The sequence below is a fragment of the Plectropomus leopardus genome, chromosome 15 (assembly GCF_026936395.1).
Source record: "Plectropomus leopardus strain MGB_pleo_1.0 chromosome 15, ASM2693639v1, whole genome shotgun sequence".
Taxonomy (NCBI): Eukaryota; Metazoa; Chordata; class Actinopteri; order Perciformes; family Serranidae; genus Plectropomus; species Plectropomus leopardus.
Genome location: NC_142190.1, coordinates 5,485,933 through 5,508,145, shown reverse-complemented (window position 1 = coordinate 5,508,145; position 22,213 = coordinate 5,485,933). Strand labels below are relative to the sequence as shown.

The 22,213-nt window shown below is 38.5% G+C and overlaps 1 protein-coding gene across 1 annotated transcript; it reads left to right on the top strand.

Annotated features, from left to right (window-relative positions):
* Nucleotides 1–215: 215 nt before the first annotated feature.
* On the top strand, nt 216–17,552 carry umodl1 (uromodulin-like 1). The gene is made up of 17 exons (XM_042499642.2): nt 216–394; nt 2,282–2,524; nt 2,769–2,927; nt 4,012–4,139; nt 4,330–4,513; nt 5,410–5,550; nt 6,323–6,583; nt 7,726–7,983; nt 8,624–8,736; nt 8,832–9,051; nt 9,974–10,111; nt 10,217–11,568; nt 11,703–11,863; nt 12,627–12,863; nt 13,361–13,517; nt 14,849–14,933; nt 15,898–17,552. Exons 1-17 carry the CDS (start codon nt 319–321, stop codon nt 16,083–16,085), a joined length of 4,101 nt encoding a protein of 1,366 aa, XP_042355576.2. The 5' UTR covers nt 216–318; the 3' UTR covers nt 16,086–17,552.
* The last annotated feature ends 4,661 nt before the right edge of the window (nt 17,553–22,213 follow it).

Sequence of the window (22,213 nt, the reverse complement as noted above, 5' to 3'; positions counted from 1 at the left end):
CTGACTCACCATCTTGTCACGCTGCCATACTTCACAGAAATGCAAGGTATCAAAATTGTCTGAATTTTTTATATATCCTTGCAAAGATTAGTGTAATTTGACCACACTGACAAATCCAACTCCAAATATTCTTACCTGCCGGCTGTCGTGATTTTGTGGTCCATGAGGGACTGATGGTGCAACGAGGGGAGGAGAAAACACACAGCCACAGAGGATTTAGTCTTTGAGTACGCCCCGAACAGTGAGCATCTCAAAGAGAGACAAGCACGTACAATGTGGTCGTTAAATATAAATGGTTGAGATTCTGATCTGTGAAAAATGAGTTGGATGCTCTCCATCTGGGTGGCGACGGCCCTGCTGGCTCTCTGTAGGGGACAAAACACTGTGCATCAAGGTAGGCCTCGCTGCAGATTAACATGAAATTTGATGTATTGCCACAGCAGAATATTGGCATTTATGTGGATTTATAATTATTGCATTGCCTGCTTTTATTTGTTTTTAACATTTTTAATGTCATCGTTGATAGACGCGTATTATGTAGGGTGAAGTCAGGTAATTTGGGACATCAGGTAAAATGGGACAAAGACGGTTTTACATCTTGGGCTCTTTAAATATTAGCAGTCAGTCACCAAACATGCTCTTGAGTAGTTGCTGCAAATGTGCTTTACATAAAAAAAAATGTATTGGTCTGAGATAACTAACAAAAATGGTTGTCAGATGTTGCATTTTATCAACCATTTAAACCCTGGATTAACATCAGTTTTCTTGTGCTCCGTTCTGACACCTCTCACAGGCGTTTTTAATTATCAAATTAAGAAGTTGTCAAATAATTGGGGAAAAATATAAAGAAAACTATATTTCTATTTATAATGATTATATTTTTAAAATCAGACTATAGCAATATATATATTTATTTATATGTATTATTTTTCTGAGCACCTTTTCCTGGTCATTTCCTTTTTTTTATTCTTTTACTTTCTTGTTTTGCTTATTTCAGGTAATTTTCTTGTAACTTTTTTTTTAGTAATTTCTTGCTATTTTTGGGTTTTTTGTTGTTAAGTTGCTAAATGCCTTCTGTCCATGTCTTTGAAAGAAATCAAGCCAGTTTACATATGTAATGTATTCAGGTAAAATAGGACTGAAACTTGAGCTAAAATGGGACATTTTTCTAAATTGAAATCAGCATGTTTTTAAGTTTCCGGGTGCCATAAAATCATGAATTATACTGTTTTGTGCCATCTTGTAATATTGCAGATATTTTTAGTATTTTTGTCACTTAAAAAATATTTAAGATGATGTGATATAATACGATGCAATGCGGTGTGGCGCAGCGCAATATGATATGTTACAATATATGGTATGATACAATATACTTTATTGTCCCTATAGAGATGTTTGTCATGGACTCAGATGCTGCGCCCATAAATGCCTTTATCTTTACAATAACAGACCAAATTGCACATAAAAAATATTGCACATACATTGCACATAACATATATTGCACACACCCAGTGGTAAAATATCATGAAATATCATGATCATTTTGTATGTGCAGTTTGGATTATTTGCAATTTATTGGTGTTGTTTGATACAGTTGGTGCTGTTTTGTTCATATGTAGTTGGTTTTATTGTAACTGTAAAGGCATTTATGGGCACAGCATCTGAGACCAAGACAAATTTTCCTAGTGGGACAGTAAACTATATCGTATCGCATCGCATCGCATCGCATCGCATCGCATCGCATCGCATCGCATCGTATCATCTTAAATATTTTTGATGCAGTAAGTCCATGACAGCCACAATAGTCTACAATAACACACGTGCAAGCACACACACATGTCCATTGTAGACAATAAAGTACCAAGGAAACTGGCAGCGGGAGACATTTTTTAATGAATAGCCAAAGGTTACATGAATGATTTAATGAATAATGACTTAACTGATAAGTGGGTTTAATCATTAAGAAAAAAATGAACAAGCATGATTGTTCCATTTTACCTGAACATGTCATCAGAGTGAGGTAGGGGTTCTCGGTGTGTTTGATGTCCAAGTTTCTCAAATAATTAGCTTGGCAACTTATTTTTTTTAAATGGAAATATAGCAGAAACCTATAGCAAGCTTTGACAATAACACTTCAGTGTCTCACATTACCTGACTTCATCCTTAGTCAAAATCACAAAGCAATGTAAATTTGAAATGTAAATTCTAATGTCATTCTGCAGCCAGAGACTAATTACCATGGTAACCAAGAGTAAAATTGACAAGATGTATTTTATTCTAGGGAATAGCCTGTCTGCATCTGGCTACCATCTGCGCACTCACAATGAGAAGAGGAACGTGAGCGTCCTGGCGATGCACGCAGTCCCCTATTCTGTGACAAAGAAATGTGGCGACTGGCTCCTCACGAAGATGTGCACAGTCACTGTTTACCAGATGACCTATCAGACTGAGCTAAGGACAGTGATGGAGCAGGTGACCAGATGCCGTGACGGCTATGAACAAGTTGGTCGTTACTGCGCCCTGCGTGAGTGTCCCGCCCAGATATATTTATCATTTTGATTATAAAAAAAAGTATCAATTATTGTTCATGTTTCATTTTACAAGTGTGAAAATACATGACAACATCACACGCTGTAGACAGACTCAGCCTGACCTGCCAGCATGCTGTACTGTGTGCAAGACACCAGATGGAAGCACAGAAACTGCAGTGCTTCAAATATCTCGCCGCTAATATATGGCCTGTAACATGTTATTTCCTTTGAATGAAGCTGTAAACAGGAGTGTTGAGTTCACTGCCAAGCCAGGATCCTGTCCAACTGCAGATGGACTGCGTCCCAGATCTGAGGACTGTGTGGGGGACATGGACTGCCCAGGCTGGCAGAAATGCTGCCAGAGATCGGGTTGCTTTCTCTGCACTGATCCTGCAAGTTAGTTGCGCTAATTGTTTTTTTCTTTGTTTGTCATTCCAGTATGCAACTTGTATGGTTTCCTGGGTAAAGTCACATGCTCTTACGAATGGGTCACTGGTTTGTAGCCTCGCAGATTGGCCTAGTTTCAGACAGTTCATCAGAGGTGAAGGATTGTTTGTCATGGTCAAAGAACTGAAACTTCACATTAAGCTTTTGTAATCTTAACTGTGTAACCGTGGATTTAAGTTAGAGGCTGAAAGCTAAGCTAACACATGGTGTGACATGAGTCATAAAATTAGTGGTCTGACACAGTGATGTCAGTTACAGCATTATCTACAGTTTGCTAATGTATGCTAATAACCATCATATGTTCCCCGCTCATACCAGATCACGTAAACCCCCTAAATTAATTAAATCAACCCCTTTGAAACCTGAACGAACATCACTTTTCTTTTGCTGCTTTCAGATGCCTTTCACAAGTATTTTAACCTTTGAACCCTGGGAAAACTAGGTCAATCTCTTTCAGAAATATGGGGAAAAAGGCAATGAGCAAGTTGGTAAGAGATATTTTTCAAATAGCAAGAAATAAGTAGATTAAGAAAATTATTTTTGAAAAATATATTGGAAAAAAGAAAAAAAAAATGACAGAAAAACAAAATTACTATAATTTCTAAATATTTTATTTTATTTTTAAAAAAAATTGACTGTCTCTTACATTGTTTCTCTCCACTAATTGTGAAGTCATTTTCTTGTACCTTTTCCACAAAATTTTGGGGAATTTTTTAAAGCACAAGTTTTTTTGTTTGTTTTTTTTTTGCTTATTTTCAGTTACATTTAGTTTAACTTTTTTTCAATCTATTTTATTCTACCATTTCTCATTAAATTACTCATTACCCTCTTCCCATGTTTTTGAAAGAAACCAATTTGTATCAAAGGATGAAGGTTCTGGATGTCGAATACTGAACCTTTAATAGTTTAAGGTTCAGCTGCTGTCTCCACTCCAATAGTTTCTGTACAGCCCTTAAATACTGCTATTTATAAATGAGAAAAAACATGAGATTTCTTTGTGATTTGAGTGAACCGACCTATTTAAACCTTTCAGGCTCAGCAAAATATTCTGAGACTGGAGGATACCGTTTTAATGCGACAGTGACAGTGAAGACAGACTACCAGCAACTGATGTCCAATCGAGGAGGACATCTGAATCACTTAAGACTGCTACAAGCAATGGTACAACTAATACTGCTTCTACTGCAGTTTATTAAGACTCCTGCTGCTTATATAATGACACCATGTTGCCAAGACCAGTAGCCAGCTACCAGTACTTGCTCCAGTTATTCCAAGGCATCCACTTGTCTGTTTCTGAGTCATTTCTGATTTTTCTTTTTTAAAATGATTTTTGTGTCTCTGTCTCTAAAAGGTGACTGGAGCTCTGCAGTCTGATGTTTCAGTTTATTACCTCAGCTCACAGCCCGTGCATCCTTACAGAACTGCCACCTCACTTCTGATTGAATGCAACTTCACTCTTTCACTGCACAACATCACGTCAAAGCTGCATCTCCTCCTCAAACACATACAGGAGGTGTCGTCTGTAACTGTGGAGGGTGAGGACACACGCTTGTTCTGTACAGCAGCACTCACATCTTTTTTTTTTCTTCTTTAGAGAAATGACATTCTTGTAGAGTTTTGAGAATGATTCATGTTGCAGAGAACACGGTGTTCAGGAAAGAATGACTCAGTCGCACCACAGTTTCCTTCTCCCACCACTTCTATTTGAGTGACAGTCATCTGTGGGATGTTTCCTGCAATAGCGGAAAATAACACCAGAGCGAGCGCATACACACACTTGTGCATAACACACACACCCACGGATATTAATCATGAATCAGTCGCTCAAAGCACACAGTGACAAGCTCGCCATCAAGTACACACTCAAAACACACATCAAGTCGCCTTCAACATGTTCTTTTACAGATAATTAATGCCATGTGTACGCACAAATTTAATTCATCACTTTATGCCAGTGTGGTAGTGCATTTTTTAAATGGCAAGAATTTCTTAGCCTGTTAATTAAAGATACAAGAAGATACAGAAGTGACTTAAGTCCAACTTACACACTGTATCTCAAGTAACAGTATACATTATTTTATAACAAAATTTGCATCTGTAATTTCACAATTGTCTTTCCCTATATTTTATGATTTAGTTATCATTCATTTCTTTTTTCTTTTTTTAAATTATTATTTTATTTTGATGTCATATGTTAATTGTTGGGAACCCCTCCCAAAAGCTCTTGGTAGCTTATTTGGAGTGCCCCATTCACATGTTTCTTTTATTGTATTGTGGTTGCATTTTATTTTGTATCACTATTTCTTTGATGTGTGACTAAATGATGATGATGAAGTTTTTTCTTCAGTTTGCACATTACATATTATATTGCATACACAAGTTATTATAATTCCACTGAAATCTCTTCATATGTCTGTGTTTGTAACTGCAGATGTAGACGAGTGTGCACAGCCTTCTCTCCATCAGTGCTCACCTCATGCAGACTGTAACAACACAGAGGGCTCCTACCAGTGTGTCTGCCACCAGGGATACATTGACGTTGACCTCAGCAACCCTGGAGCCGATTGCACAGGTTAGACTTTGTGTGCATGTGTAACTTCAAATCTAAAAGAAGTGCATCTACTACATACAGTAATCTATAATTGATAGGAACAACAACACCTACAAAACTTTAACTTGTTTTTGTTTTTTACCTTATAAAAACTTCCCCTTGTATCATACATCTTGAATTACTTAGATACATCTTACTATGATATACATGTGTAAACTGTGCACTTTTAAATTTGTGCTTATACACACACCAAACACTTTCGTACTACCTTGCATATATTTAAAACAGAAATATAAGACATACAGCCAAAGAACCCCAGAAACTTCAGTTATCTATCTTGTGTTTAAATCACAGCAGAGTAACACTCAGCATCCACACTGACAGGGGAGTAAAAAAAAACCCCACAAGAATGTTTCATCAGACATCGAAATCTTGTGGTGTGATACGTATGACAAACACAGGAAATGATCCATCGCTTTGAAATGAAGTAGATGCACAATAAGAGGAGACAACATGGGCCAAAGTAGTTCCTCCAGTCAACTGAAGCTGCTCGAACCATCAAACTGTGGTCAGATTTGATTTGACAACATTCAGTTGTCACCACAAAGCTCACCTGGTGGCTGGGTGAACTGAGGACCCCTGATTTCTCATATTTTTAGACACAGAAGCTAAAACTTGCCTCCTTTTCATAAATGTCAGCCAGTGAAGAAAAGCATGCTGCAGTCTCTGCTGAGTTTCTAATCAATATTTTGCATTAGAGGCTTTGATTTCAACTTGTACTCTTTCTTCCCAGCCGACATCAGGGTGGCGACCACCACAGAGCCCCCTCTCACCGACCTTCCTCCCACCACAACCTGCCTCCCCGCTCCCAGCAGCACACAGGACTCTCTGGGCAAAAGCACCGTGGGTTTCTTCAGCTCCACAGAGACCAGCATGACTACAGCTCTGAGTAACACAAGTCCTGTCCCTTATAATTCATCACACGCTCCGCAGTGGACAACTTCTGCACCTTATAGCTCAACTGTAGAGTCACCTCTGCTGACAACCACATGCTGTAAGGAATATCTTAAAATCTGCACATCTTTATCTACAAGCTTTTTTTTGTCCACAGAAAATATTTGAACCTTTTTTTAAAGCAAATACTTGAGTTTATCAAAAGCTCAAAAATTTCTAAGGGTCAGGGCGAGCTCTGTAGATATTTAAATGTGGTGTATGTACTTTACATCCTTTGATCCAGTGTAAATTTTGGCTAACGTATCCTCGAACAACGGTTCGCACAATATCTAATGAATTAGCACGCCCACAAATTATGCTATGTGCTTAATATAAAGTTACGGAGGTTAGGTTAGGGAAAAGAAATATTGTGCTGACTTACTTTAAAATAACTCAAAGTGAGAGTCATTACATTAAATGAAATAATATTATTATTATTATTATTTTACCAGCAATGCAGTTTAAAATGATGAGTTAGTGATTCAGCTCCAACATACTTTGCAGCTTGTATATTGCCTGAGATGTTAAACTAAAGAACAAGTCGGTAAGAATTTTTCCACAAATTATTAAAAAACATCAGTAGATTTAGATATTTATTTTTAAAAAAATAGGGAAAAATGTCAAAGGAAAAAGGAAAAAATTCAGGTAAAACAATATTTATAATTACCATAATAGAAAATTTAAAATGATGTTATGGAATTGTTGTAAGTATTTTTAGAAGCAAGTTTTTACAAGTATTGTTTGACTTTAAAAAAAAAGTCTACTTTTTATGTCTTTATATGTTTGTTTTGTTTTTGCTTGTCTCTGTCTTTTTGGTTTTACATATTTTTCAGGTACTTTTTATTTGCAGGTGTTACTAATTGTTACTAATTTCTTGCTTATTTTGGGATAATTTCTTCTCATGTTGCACGTTGCTTTCTTCCTATGATTTTTAAAGAAATTAAGCCAAAATAGGTATCATAATTTGGAATCAGGGTGACAGCGAGTGCCCAGTAGCCCCAGCTTGTATTGACGTCAGAAAGACATTGGACTCTTATATTCTTTAGCTGATAGATATCTTCAAAGGAATCATTTGACATTTCGGAGAGTACGCTTATTTGCCCTTTTTGCTGCAAGTTAAATTCCCAGATAGATATCAAACTATTCATTTAACCACAATGAATAAACTATAACCATCAATGTATCCCCCTCACCACCTCCCAGCTCCTCCCAGCATCACCAGCGTGTGGTCGGCTAACGTCACTGGAACCTCCTTCTGTGTCTACTGGTCCAGCCAGTTTCAGACAAACCAGACTTACCAGGTTGTGTTGAGCAACAGGTCAGGGGTCATTCAGACTGTGGAAACCAGTCAGACCATGAAGGAGGTGAAGAATCTGCAGCCCGGGGAGCTGTACAACGTTACCGTCACGCCTCGCTCCTGTGGAGGCCAAGGAGTCGCCCTTCGTGTGTCGGTCAAGACTGGTGAGACCTGTGTGCAAAAATGATGATTCCTATGAGCTTTGACTTTTGGATATTTTTCAAGGTAATAAACAGTAGTGTCAATAACCTTTTAACACCTTGACTGACATCAGTTTTCTTGTGCGGCATTCTAACATTTAAACGTGTGAAAATGAAGAAACTTGGCGAGAAATGTCCCACAAACTGCAAAAAAAAAAGTGTAAAATGTGGCACAGAAATGACCTGAAAATAACTGGGAGGGATTATATATATATATATATATATATATATATATATATACACACACACACACACACACACACACGCACGCATATATATACACACACACACACACACACACACATATATACACACACACACACACACACACACACACACACACACACATATATATATATATATATTGCTCAGTTTTTAAATGGTTAAGCTGCAGTTTGTGCGTAAAATAATTGTGTAGTGTAGATGCAAACACTGATTACCTTGCAGTAATACAGTAAGTAAAGTGATAAAATTGTCCTAATGACTAAAGTGTGATGAAAAATAGAGATTACATTTTTGAGCATCAGGCCCAAGGCTGGTTAGAGGGGCTGACATTTAATTGCAGAAAATGTGTGTGTACCAACAACAAGTCTTTTCTTTGTAGATGCTCAGACTCTTGACGCCACAGTGCGACTTACCAACATTGAGTACACCGCTGATCTGCAGAACACCAGCAGCCAGGCCTACGAAAACCTCACTGAGAGTATTAGGGCGGAGGTAGGTGTGTTACGAGGATGATCCAGTGACAGCATGTGATCTCTATGACACCATCATTTTTCTGACTTTTGTGGCTGCTTACTTGTCATCAACAGATCTACCAGTCTCTGTCTCCGGAGATGAAGGCCTTGGTGGATTCAGGCCAGGTAAGAATCGAGATCAGAGGCTTCTCGCCGGGAAGCGTGGTGGTCAACTTCAAAATCATCTCCACTTTGAGTCACAGCCAAGACATCAGTAATGTGTCCACGGCCCTGCTGAACTCTTTGAAAACCAGCACCAAATTCACTGTGGATCAAAACAGCACAAGCACAAACGGTACGTCTCTATATATTGCAGGCTGGTACGTGCAAAACTTACAAATATTTCAAAGAACAGTCTTAATGTGCTAAAAGTAATTTTCATCAAAGTTAGATTTTAACGCCCAGACACAACAAACTGACATCAAAGAACTAGTGGTGATGAAAGCCGAGTGTTGTGTTGCCTCACATCACTTCTTTCTCTGCCAAAAAGTTGCACTTGAACATATCACAAAGACTACAGCCAAAGGCCAGCTAGCATGTACGCTCTGTGCCTGAATGGGAGGAAATAACTCTTCATACCAACAGACGGCTGTAGTCTGAATTGGTCATTTTAAAAACTGAACAACAGGACGAATGTAAGATACTAGTTAACCAGTTAGCACATTAACAACTCAACCAAATGTTGAAAGAACAATTGATATTTACTGTGTCCTAATGAACAAAAAAATCTTACCATATAAAACATGGATTTTAGTTGTTTATTTGTTTTCTTTTATTACTTTTGTGTCTTTTCTTGTGCACTGAGTTGAATTGTCAGTTGGAGTGATTCTACTCACTGCTGGGTCCAACGTCAGTTAACATGCTGAATTAGCCCAAAAAATGGCAAACAAGGACAATAAGTGCAAATGGTGATGGTCACACTGCAAAAACTAGGTCAACACACTTCAAATTATTATCAGAAAGCCTGGGTTACAAACTGCAGGTAGGAAGGTATACCAAGTGATGCAACTGAGTTGCATTGCAGCGTTTTTGGATCTTGAACCATACCAGGACATCAAAGATGTAGAGGAAGTATGAAAAAGCAATCAAGATATGTCGGGAAAAAAGTGTCAGATCAGATCAATGCGTTTATGGTTCAGCTGTAAAAACCTGAGGTACCATACTAAAGAACAATACAAGGCCTGACTTACTGAGCACAATATTTTTGCTTTTTGTAGATTTTAATGAATGTGCTTCAGGGGAAAATGACTGTTCACAGTGGGCTACTTGTACAAACACCTGGGCCTCCTACACATGTGTTTGTCTGGATGGATTTAAAGACAACAACCCAAACAGGCCTGGACGAGCCTGTCAAGGTACAGTGCAGTGTGGTAGTGGGAAAGATTATTATTAAATAGATTGTACTAACTAATGAAAGAATATACTTGCAGATTGTAACCAGAGTGTTTTATTTTGTGCAGCAAACACAACAACCACGACTGCCAAAACAACAACCATTGGTGTCTCTTCATTCACCACTGTTACCCCTGTTATCACTACTATGGTCCCAACAACCACCACTACTGCTCCAACTACCACCAATGCTGCCCGAACCACCATTGCTGCCACTGCAACCACTTCGACTGCTCCTGCAACCACCACCATGGGTACAACAGCCATCACCACTGCCCCTGCAACCACCACCAGTGCCGTTACAATCACCAAAACTGCCCTAACAACCGCCACTACTGCCCCAACCACCATTGCTGCCCCTGCAACCACTACCACTGATCCTGCAACCACCACCACTGCTGTTGCAATCGCCACAACTGCCCCAACAACCACCACTACTGCCCCAACCACCATTGCTGCCCTTGCAACTATCACCACTGCCCCTGCAACCACCATCACTGCTGTTGCAACCACCATTACTGCCCCAACCACCACCACTGCCCCTGCAACCACCATCACTGCTGTTGCAACCACCATTACTGCCCCAACCACCACCACTGCCATTGCAACCACCACCACTGCTGTTGCAACCACCACTATTACCCCCACAACCGCAAATATTGCCCCTTCAACCACCACCACTGCTGTTGCCAGCACCACTATTGGCCCTGCAACTACCACCACTTCCCTAACCACTGCTGCTGCCCCTGCAATCATCACTATTGCCCCTACAACCACCACCACTGCCCCTGAAACCCCCTCCACTGCTGTTGCAACCTTCACCACTGCCACTTCAATCACTACCAGTGCCCCATCAACCATTGCTGTCCCAGCAATCACCACTACTGCCCCTGCAACCTTCACTACTACCACTCCAACCACTACCAGTGCCCCAACCACCATTGCTCACCCTGCAACCAGCACTGCCCCCAAAACCACCACTACTGCCCTTGCAATCCCCACTACTGGCCCCACAACCACCACCACTGCCCCATCCACTATTGCTACCGTTGCAACCACCAATACTGCCCCTGCAACCACCACCACTTCTCCAACCACCGTTGCTGCCCCTGCAATCACCACCACTGCTGTTGCAACCATCACTACTGCCCCTACAACCACCTATATGGACCCCACATCCACCATCATCACAGTTCCTACCACCATTTCTATTGCCCTGAGAACTGTCACCACGGCCATCTCAGTTCAGTGCAGACTTGCTGCCACCACTGTGTCAGTTGCCAGGGATTTTCTTCTGAACAACAAGATCAGGGAGAGCACCCTATATTTAGGCTTGCCCGAATGTGGCGTCAATGGAGGCAATGCCACCCACGCCCAGCTAACGGTGGCCTGGAACGAGTGCGGCACTAGGCTTGTGCATGTGAGTTTTTGTTGCATTTGGGAAACGTTTGCATTTTCTTGTGCTCTCACATGTTTTGTAGACGCTGTGTTTGCCAGTGTAAGTGCGTTAAATCTGAAAATAACCCAAATTGCTTGCGACATCTGGTACTTTAGAATGAAACCTACTACACAACATCTGTAACCCTGTTCAACTCCATGGAAATATTCACATCACCCAATGGGACAATGGAGGTACCCAGAAAACGGCTGGAGATTCCCATCATGTGTTCCTACATGAAGAGCATGCTCATCTCTGCTGACTTTGGCAATATGGGGTACGCTTCATCTGCTCTCATAATTATCAGCATGTTGGTGAAAATTCTCAGTCCTATAAAAAGAAATGTCCCCAAATCCTAAAAATGTCCTGAAATCCTGCAAACTTGGTAAAATGTCCTATAATCCTGGAAATGTTTTAAAATCCTCGACACACCTTAAAATGTAAGAACTGTCCTTAAATCCTAGAAAAATCCAAGTTTAGTATTGAAATCCTAGGAACTTGGTATAATCCAAGAAATGTGCTGTAATGTACAATCCTAGACACATCCTAAAATTTGAGAAATGTCCAAAAATCCTAGAGACATGTATGGGGTGGCTGCAGCTGGTCTCCTGTCATGTTGTGGCCCCCAAGCAAAGCAGGTTAAATATCTCTGGTTTAAAGCCTTGACTGCCACAAGTCAGTGAGATCTGAAGAAGCCTCTTAGGTGAGAGATGAAACGTCTTCAAGAAACTCAAACAAGTTCAGTTGCCCACAATTTAGCAGCTATAATTATTGCAGCATACTTCACAGAGGAGCTTATTTACCACTTATTTGCTTTCTTGCAAAGTCAGATTATAAGACTGATACCACTCTTTTTTGGTAAATATGATACTGGAGCCAACAGAGTGTTATCTTAGCTTAGCATGAAGACTGGGAAAAAGGGAAATGGTTAACCTGGATCTGATTGAAGCTCACTAGTTGTTCACCAGTAAATTAGCATTTTTGCAGTGTGTTCCTGTTGCAGTTATTGCTGCATGTGTTATTTTCTCTCCCATTTTCAGATACGACATGATCCAAGATTTCATCATGGGCTCGGGGTCGTTCCAGGTGACAGTGCAGCTGATGAATGGCTCAATGCCTCTACCTCACAACTACAGCATGTCCTCTGATGAGGCCGTGGTGGTGGAGGTCAGCCTTAACACCTCCTCAGAGCAGGTTAAAGTGGTCATCAACAAATGCTGGGCCACTCCCACCCAAAACCCTGCAGACGCCAACAGCTACACCTTCCTGGACAACAGGTCTGCGTCTACCTGCAGCACTTTCAGCATTTCTATTTGTGTTACTATTTGAGCTGGCTACTGTTACTAATATGTGTGCTCTCTCATTTTAATTTCAGCTACTATTCGCCTGTTTTTAAAAGTTGTCATAAATTAAAAAAATAATAAAATTGGCAATTTTTTCTTTAACAATTGCCAGGAATGAAAAAAAATCACATATTTTTCTTTATAAACCTGCATTTTTTTTTGCCCCCAAAAATCTTTTTTTTTTTTTAAAAAGCCCCAAAAGTTCTAAGAAAAAAAAAGCCAAAAATATAACAAAATAAGGGCTGACAAGGCATCGACTGGTGTTGCAGAGAATGTATGATCTTGAAAGTTTGCCTCATGGAAAAGTATTGGTAAAAATGTGTATGGACCTTACATTTAAGAATCTGTTTAGAAACAGTTTATAACCATATCAGATGTAGACAAAGATTAAAAAAAGTAACTGCTGCAGTTCCCTGTCTCTGTCTCCACAGCTGTTCCCTGAACCAATACACCAAAGTGTTGATGAACGGGAACTCCAGCACATCACGCGTGTCTGTGCAGATATTCTCCTTCGTCAACCTGGATGTGGTCTATCTGCACTGCCAGGTCCAGATCTGCGTGGAGACTGGAGTGGATACCTGTGTGCCCGTGAGTACATCCTATTAAAAAAAAATCAGATGCAACTTGTTGCTTCAATAGTGTGGATGAATCTAAAATAACTAATCCATTACTCTGACTGAAGCATTCAAGCGTACATTAGGTGTTTCCCAATCTGGTCCCCATTTTCCCATGGTTTTGTGTCTAAATGCCTAATAAGAATACGTTTTTTTAAACTGGTCCAGTATTGAGTAAGAATGCTGCAGCTGGCAGCTGCACAACAGGCTGCAATGTAACCACTCAGAGCATGTGCACACCACAATTCATCTCCACTACAGGTGCTTATTTTCGCATCTGACAGGATCAGAATATAGAAATCACCATCGCCGAACCCACCAGATTCCCTTTAAATAAACAGTATTTTTAGTGTGTATAGAGCCAGCATGCTTTTAGATCAGACTGGGTAAATTAAGGGTTTATTTAAACCAAACTGGAATTGGTGATTGTTGGAACAGTGGAAAAATCAACTAGGATAGTTTTTGTGACTTTTTTTGTTTCTGTTGACATTAAATTAGTAATTATAAAATTACTGTTTATATTTATATTTATATTTATATGGAGTTTGGTGGCGACAGTAACTTCAGGGCTGTTTGTGGAAATCCCTTTAAAACCTGAGAAAACTGGCTTCAGTTCTTCATCAGTTCTTCATCAGTTTCTTCAGTATGTGGGGGAGGCAACAGGCAACTTAAAAAGCAATGGGCAAAAAAAATAGCAAGAAATTGATAAAAATGTACAAGAAAATTACCTTTAAATGAGCAACAAAAAACAAAATGACTGCGAGAAAGTACTAAAAAAGAAAGAATAAAAGAAAAAACCCAAAACAAAACAAAAAAGTTTATAGTTTAAGTTTATAAATAATTAGATATATATTTATCAAGATTTATAAAAACTGTTTTCTGTACATTTTACCCTAGTATTTTTATAACTTCTAATAATCTCCCCATTTTCTTTTAACTTTTTTTTTTTTCAATTTCTGACATTTACTTGCCAAGTTGCTGATTGCATTTTCATCCATGTTTTCAAAACAAATCAAACCAGTTTTCACAGGTTTCAATGCCTGTGAAAGGCATCTAAATCTGAATGCAGCACAAGAAATCTCCTGCCAATCCAGACATTAAAGGGTTAAACATAAAGGATCTTAATCTTAAACCAAAATCTTTGTATGTATCCTTTAATAGTCAGACACTTATTAAAACAACTTGAAGTACTTTTTTAGTGGTTGTAAAGTGATGGTGCAGTACTTGGAAACAAACAGATCCAGGTTGGAAAATACAAAGTTACCCTTTAGTTGTTAAAATTTTTATTTTGTAATTTTCTTGCAGGACTGTCAGCAAAGAACATCTCGGTCTTCAAACACAATTGGAACAGCTTTCGGTACTTACGGGCCTCTACATCGGTCAGATGACGGTGAGTACTTTTATGCAGAATAACTCTGGTTCTGCATTTTTCAGCTGCAGGCCTCTGCTGTGTTTAAAGTCAGAAATGGGATTTAGCTCCACCTGAAGCAACGATGACACTTCAGCTTCTACTCTGCTGCTGACGAGCTGACCAGCTTTAAAAGCACAGCAGCTGTGAAGGATTACGAATCCATTTTAAACTTGAGAGTCTCTTCATTTGAAAATTTGAAAAGCTCATCTAGTTGCTGAATTATGGCAGTGATGCTGCTCTCTCTGTTATCTGTCCGGTGGAGAGGAAGGTTTAAGTAGCTTGATGGAAAAACACACATTTCAAAAGGCCTGAAGGTGAATTTATTTTCACGATGGACTCCTGAGTTGAATTGAAAATTTTAGCCTTTTTTGCTGTAATAAGAGCCAGTACTTCACATTATTTATAATAATCTCTGCACTATTTTTAAAATTAGTTTTCATGTGCAGCATAAAGGCACCTTTTACAAGCATTTTAAGCTCTGAAACCTGAGAAAATTGGTTTGATTTCTTACAAAACAAAACAAAGCAAACAAAAAAACAAAAAAATAGTAAAAATATAATGAGTATATTGGCAAGAAATGTCTTGCAAACTGCAAATAAATAAATAAATAAATAAAATGAGACAAGAAAATTATCTAAAAAATTAAGATAGACTATTAGATATTATTAAAACAATAGGGGGAAATGTCTAGAAAGCTATATTAATAATTCTCTTAAATATTTTTTTAAAATATTTTTTTGTTTTTTTAGCACTTTCTTGGTCATTCTTTTTTTTTCTTTGACTTTTTTTTTCTTTACTGATTCCTTGCATCTTTTTGGTCCATTTCTTGTTCAGTTGCTGAAATCAAGGCAATTCGTTCAGTTTTTTAAGGGTTAAAAGCAGTGAATTTTAAATGCCATCTTCATACGAATTCTCACTTTTTAATTGATACACACTCTTGCAGACTCTTTCGAGGAGGAATACACCACTCTGCATATAGTTGGACTCTCCTGTCTGGGAATCGGCCTGTCGCTCTTCTTCATCGTTGGTTTCGTCTGCCTTTTCTACTACCAAAGGAACCGCATCGGAAACTACAACTTCAACACCAAACCCAAACAGGAGAACTTCACCTACCTTGTCTTTCACACATAAGGATACAAGAACATAAGTCCTTGCAGCAGCAGATAAAATGTAGTTGGCTGTTACAGTGCAGATACCACTGAGTGGCACTGCTGCACAACTCACACGTTACTTCTCTCTAAACACTGCAAATCTTTGCACATGAAGGACAGATTATATTTGTATTTCACCCACTCCCTTGACATATATTTAAGATATTAACGTAGTTTCACACTGAAATGGTAAACATAGAGATTACAAATGTGTCTTGAATGTTTAAAGAACAAATTGTTATAATTTATTGCACATTTGAGAAGTTAAATGTCGCAGTCTTGAAAGTTTTTAAAGGTCCAGTATGTGAGATTTAGGCAAAAATATTGGCAGCAAGGGAACAGAATATGTTAAGTATGTTTTGTGTATAATCACCTGAAAATATTCTCTTAAATCTTCTCTTTTAAAAATCTTAGACTGGGCCGTTTATATCTACATAGGGAGCGGGTCGGTGTCCATGTGAGATTGTAATGTTGCACCACCATGTTTCTACTGTCAAAACACTGACGCTAGACTGGGGCGTTTGTGTTTTTATGTTGGCCACCGTAGTTCACAACCCCTCCGTGACAAGAGCGCTGCATAAACCTAGATTTTTTTAAACGTGAAACTGCTTAATTTAATGTTTTTACTGGTTTAAATGACTGGCTATGAAACCTCTGTGGACAATAAAAACCTCCTGAAAGTTATCAGAGAAAGAAGGTGCTTGGGCTAACACTTAATCTGCAACTAGCCAAACAGCATAAGAGAAACGTTAATTTTTAACATGAAATGGCTTGATTCTGTGTTTTTTAAAGTTTATTCGCCTGGACTGTTTGTTTCGGAGAGGACAAAACCACTGTGGATAATTCGGCTCCCCAATAAAAACGTCCTGAACAATGAACACTAAAGGTATCCCAACCAAAAATTTACACCTGGCACACTGGAGAGATTTCAACTGGTTGTAATCTGCAAACCTCACTGCTAGATGCCACTAAATCCCCTTAAATCTCACACACAGGATCTTATAGATCAGATTGGTATGGATTGTCACATTGGTACTGAATGTTATGGCTACATTTTGCCTTCAGCTGAGACAAAGAAGCATGAGACAGCTGCAGAGAAAATGTAACCTGATATTATTGAAAATACCCACTAAGCACAGAGAATATTTTACTGCATCACGTTTACTTCACATTAACAATTGTAATGTAATGCACTAAACTAGATTGTATCGCAGATATTTATATAAATTATCATGCTGCTTCTAATGTACAGTGTGCAATACAGGTCAAGCACAATTATCACTTTATTTTGTTTTAGCTGCTATTTTTCTACAATAACACGTTTGTATTGTGCTGTACGTTACGCATGTTAAATATTTATTTTATTCTCACTTCTACAAACTCTCCTCCTGTGATTTAACAATAAACATGTCATGTATGAAAGTGGACATTTGCTAAAAAGACAATATTACTGAAGTGGAAAGACAATAATTGAATATGTCTATTTATTTTTAACATTTATATTTAAAAAGTAAATAATTAAGTATATATATAATATATATATTTATAGTTTATATGTATATATTCATATATATTTATTTTTGTCTCTCTTCATCACTCCCTAATCACACCTACCTATAAATAACTTCATTTTGTCTTATCTGTAATTAAGTTAATTTAAATGAAAGTAACTGTAAATTGTTAATAGTAGAATTATCCATTTTCTGCTTTTTTAAAAATGTATTAATTTTCATTTTAATTATTTTTATTCACCTTGTCAAGTTCTGTTCGTCAGCCTTTTTTATTTTTTCTGTCCTTGTGTGTGTGTTGCTTTTGTTCATTTGTTTTTGTATGAAAAATTGCCAATGTCTTAGTTTTGCACAAATTTTAAAAAAGGACAGAAAAAATGGAAGAAAGTTGACACTTGGGGGTGCTGCTGTCACAGTTTTCCAGCCTCAGAAAAACAAGGCAAGATGGCTTCTTGCATGCATCCAGATGACATGTATACACTGTTCACAGAGGACAACAAGAGATGTGAGATGACAAAAGAGAAAGTTGCCATCATAGCCAAAATTTTCGCCTTTTTTGGATTGAATAGATGTGATGGAGGGTCTCATATTACACTTTTAATCAGATTAGAGTTAAAAAAAAAAAAAAGACCATGAGTAAGTCTTTTTCAGTCAAAAGAGCTAAAGAGGAGGATCCTCACACACACACACACACACACGCACATCCCACAATTCCACGTTGTTGACTACAGGGTCATAAACGCAGCTCCTGGGTTGACAGCGAGGGGCTGAATACTAAACAGGAGATTTCTTTCTCTTTGAGAGGAGGTCCCTCGGGGTGTGTTGTGAAGGAGGCCTTACTACCATCTGGAGGGCTGCAAATGCTCCACCTACTCATTAACCCATTCAGCTTCACCGTCTGAGACCTGGCAACCCGTCTCTATGGCAACAGCCCAGTGCAGTGAGGGAGGGAGAGCAACAGTGATCAAAAGGGGAGGAGAGAAAGAGCCGGGAATCATTGTAGTTTAAAAGCATGAAATTGGATGAAATGTGCCTTTATTATTAATTCAAAACTGAATTCAGATTTTGCAAATTTCTGGGCCTCAGCTTTAAAATTTCCACATCCTCTTTTAATGAGAGTTTTGCTACTGTTTGGATCGCAGTTGTGCAGTTGTTTGATCATTTACAACCCTATTATGTTCTTAGAGAGCAGCTCAGCACCTGCACGAGCAGTGTAATGAATCGCTACAAAACACCCACATTTGGTGCCTAAAAAGCTGCTGGAAACGCAGTGTTAGGTTGCTACACATCACCCACGTTTTGTGTCAAAAAAGCAGCTGGAAATAAAGGGCGTGAACGCTGCAAAAGCCCCACATTTGGTGCCTAAAAAACACAGATGGAAAAACAGCAACAGGTTCATTCACATCACCCATGTTTGGTGCCTAAAAAGCTACAAAATACCCATTTTCTGTCCTAAAAAACCAATGAAAAATACGTAATGTAGTGATGATCACTACAAAAATCCATGTTGATAATGCAAAACAAAATACCCATGTTTGGCGCCTAAAAAGCAGCTGGAAAAACAGAAACAGAGTGCAAAATAAACCTTGTGTTCGATGCATAAAAAAACACTGATGGAAAAACAGTGATGTATCGTTTCAAGAAGCCACCGGAAAACAGAGATACAGTGTTTTCCGGTGCCTAAAAAGCATCTTTTTCAATATTATTTTGAAGTCTTTGGGTTTTAAAAAATAGCAATGTGCAGATGTTTTATCATTCATAACCATCTCACACACACAGAGGTCAAAACAATACAACATTGTTAAATACACAAAAACCCAAATGTCTAGGGAGTTATTCCAAAATGCAAACTAAAATGCATACAGTAAATGAGGCCTCGGGGATTAGACGGGTGCTCTGGAGGAGAAATGAGTTTTTTCCACTTTGTCCGTATATATTCCGGAAAGCTGCAGAGCCGCATCCCACGTAATTGCTGCAACATGATCCGTGTCTCCTCAGTCCTTCCTCTCTCCCTCCTCTCTTCCTCACATCCGTCTCACTCTGGTCATCCAGGTCACGGCGGCCTTGAGACTCATTCATCATGCTTTATGCTGTGTGTGTGTGTGTGTCTGTGTGTGTATGTGCGCAGGATGTCTAAAGGCTTTCACTCACACAGGTCATTACTAATTAAACATCTGTATTGTGTTTTTATAGAGCAGCTCGGGACCTTCCTCTCAGCACCTGCATGGGCAGTGTAATTAACTAATCCTCCAGAGTGAGCAGTGTAACCGTGCTGCCCAGGGACCGTTATGAATCAGTCATCTGCTATGTCAGTTTTAATAATGTATTTCAGTGGTGGAGTGTGATATTTACTCAAGCAGCAATAATTTAGTGCACATGATATGTAGACAGTGGGCAGCTATTTGTATTTTGTTAATAATTGGCATTTTTTACAGGAAGGTATGGGACTGTGCTGACAGCTTACTTCTTACACAATATTTTTTGTTAATACTTGCATACTTTTAGGTCACATTTAAATGGAAGACTTTTACTTGTATTTTTACAGTGTTGTTTTGCTATTTTTACTAATATGACCTCTACTGCAGATGTATTTGCTGTTGATGCAGGTCAGATCTGAAGTTGTATAACTAAAAATTAATTTGGTTGATGGGTCATACTTCACTTTATGCATCTGGAAAATGCATTAATAATGACAGAAATTAGGGCTTTTGGAATAGATGTTTCTCTTGCTAATGTGACGGTGTAGCTGTCACGTTTCAAGGTGGAGATTTTTATGGCATTAAGGTGATTAAAATAAAAGACTAAAACATGGGCAGGCTGCAAAACTGAGGGAGCAGGAAGAAGAGAAATGAAAAGGACAAAATCAAGGAACAAACAAAGAAAGAATCTGACAAAAACAACAGACACCAACTCAGACAGACAGGCAACAGACAAGTGGAGGACAAGGACTAAATACAGGAGGAGTGCAGGGTCACAATGGGGGACAGGTGACCACACGGCTGATGAGCAACAGCTGAAACAAATCAGAGCGGGCAGACGATCACTTAGGCGGGAAAACACACAAAGGCGGGAAATAAAACCAGACTTGAGGAGGAGTGAAGATACAAACAGGGTTCACATAGATTCTCAAAAAGTCTTACAAGGCACTGATATAAAAATGTCTTAACCCTTGGAAACCTAAACATATTGGTTTGAATTCATTCAAAAACATGGGGGGAAGCAACATACAGCTGAACAAGACGTGACCCAAAAAATTGCAAAAAAAATTAAAATAAATAAAAAATAATGAAAACATTACAAGAAAATAACCTGAAAAGAAGAAAATAAAATGAGTAAGAAATACCCTAAAAGTGCTGAAAAATGTAAATTATTGTAAATTATTATTATTTCAAGAATAAACTTCTGGACATTTTTTGTTTTTTGGGATATTTTTCTAATAACTATTTATTAGTGATTTCCTCAGTTTCAAGGGATCAAATAGTTTGTGAAAGGAGACTGAACAAAGTGTAAGAAAACTGATGGCAGTCCAGGTTTCAAAGGGTTAAATCAATTTTCCAAAAATGCTCAGACTGAGAAGTATAATTTCATATTTTTTTTCTGACTTTGCTCTGTAAAATCTTGAAATAATCTGTAACTTTAAAAATCCAAATGCCTTTGTATTAACATCACCAAAAGAAAAAAACTAAACATGTTTTAAGTTACGGTAGATGTGTAGAATATATATCCCTAAATAATCAATCGTTTTTTCTTTTTAAATTTTTTTTCTTTTTTTTAAAAAATTTTTATCAGTTTTTGCATCTGTAAAATGGGTATTCAATAAAAGTCTTGGTGACATTAAAAAAGTCTTAAAACGTCTAAAATCCCTTTTTCGGTAAACTGTACACCCTGCACAAAATAAAACAAGATAAACCATGACTGGAAAACAGAAAACCCAGAAAACAAAGTTCTCAAGATACCACAGAGACTAGAGACAAGAACCCAGGATCACGAGTCCACTGTGTTTGTAGAGTCCTCTTTGGGTTTGAATTATTTGTGAGTATTACATCAAGATGGCTGACTTGTTTGCTTGCTAAAGACTTCAGATTCTCCATGAACCCAGAAATCTTCAGCACCGATGCAGATGGTGACGAGACGCCGTATCTGAAGCTCATATTCTGTGTGTGCGCATCTTTGTGCCTGTTTGGGGCTGTGAGTATAATCATATAAATTGTCATTTGCAGTTCGCTGTGAAGCTAACAGCGATAATAAAGCCGGCTGAACAACGAGCAAATGAACTTTGACAAGGAAGCAGCTTCTCTGCACCCAAACCTGAAACCAGCTACGCAATCTTGTCTCATGTCCTGTTTTTTAATGTCTCGTTCCTTTTACGCACTGGGCTGAAAGACATAAATTAAATATGAGCACCTGCCTAAAAAGCCTTGCCAAAAATTGCTTCCCAAAATGCATCTTGTGCTTTTTAAGGAAAGTAGGCAAACCATTACTCGTACACTTCTGCTGTTGACTTCGGGGTGCAGACAGGCGTGCACGGTAACAGGTTCTGTCCTAGTTTTTGTGCAGCAGGTTGAACAAGCAGAGCTGTTTGACACTGGTGCAGCTCTGT

Excerpts from the sequence above, each read along its gene's own strand:
- umodl1 (XM_042499642.2), top strand. The coding sequence starts at position 319 with ATGAGTTGGATGCTCTCCATCTGGGTGGCGACGGCCCTGCTGGCTCTC. Across the intron at positions 4,140-4,329 it reads TAAGACTGCTACAAGCAATG|GTGACTGGAGCTCTGCAGTC; the intron begins GTACAACTAATA and ends TGTCTCTAAAAG. Across the intron at positions 11,569-11,702 it reads GCGGCACTAGGCTTGTGCAT|AATGAAACCTACTACACAAC; the intron begins GTGAGTTTTTGT and ends CTGGTACTTTAG.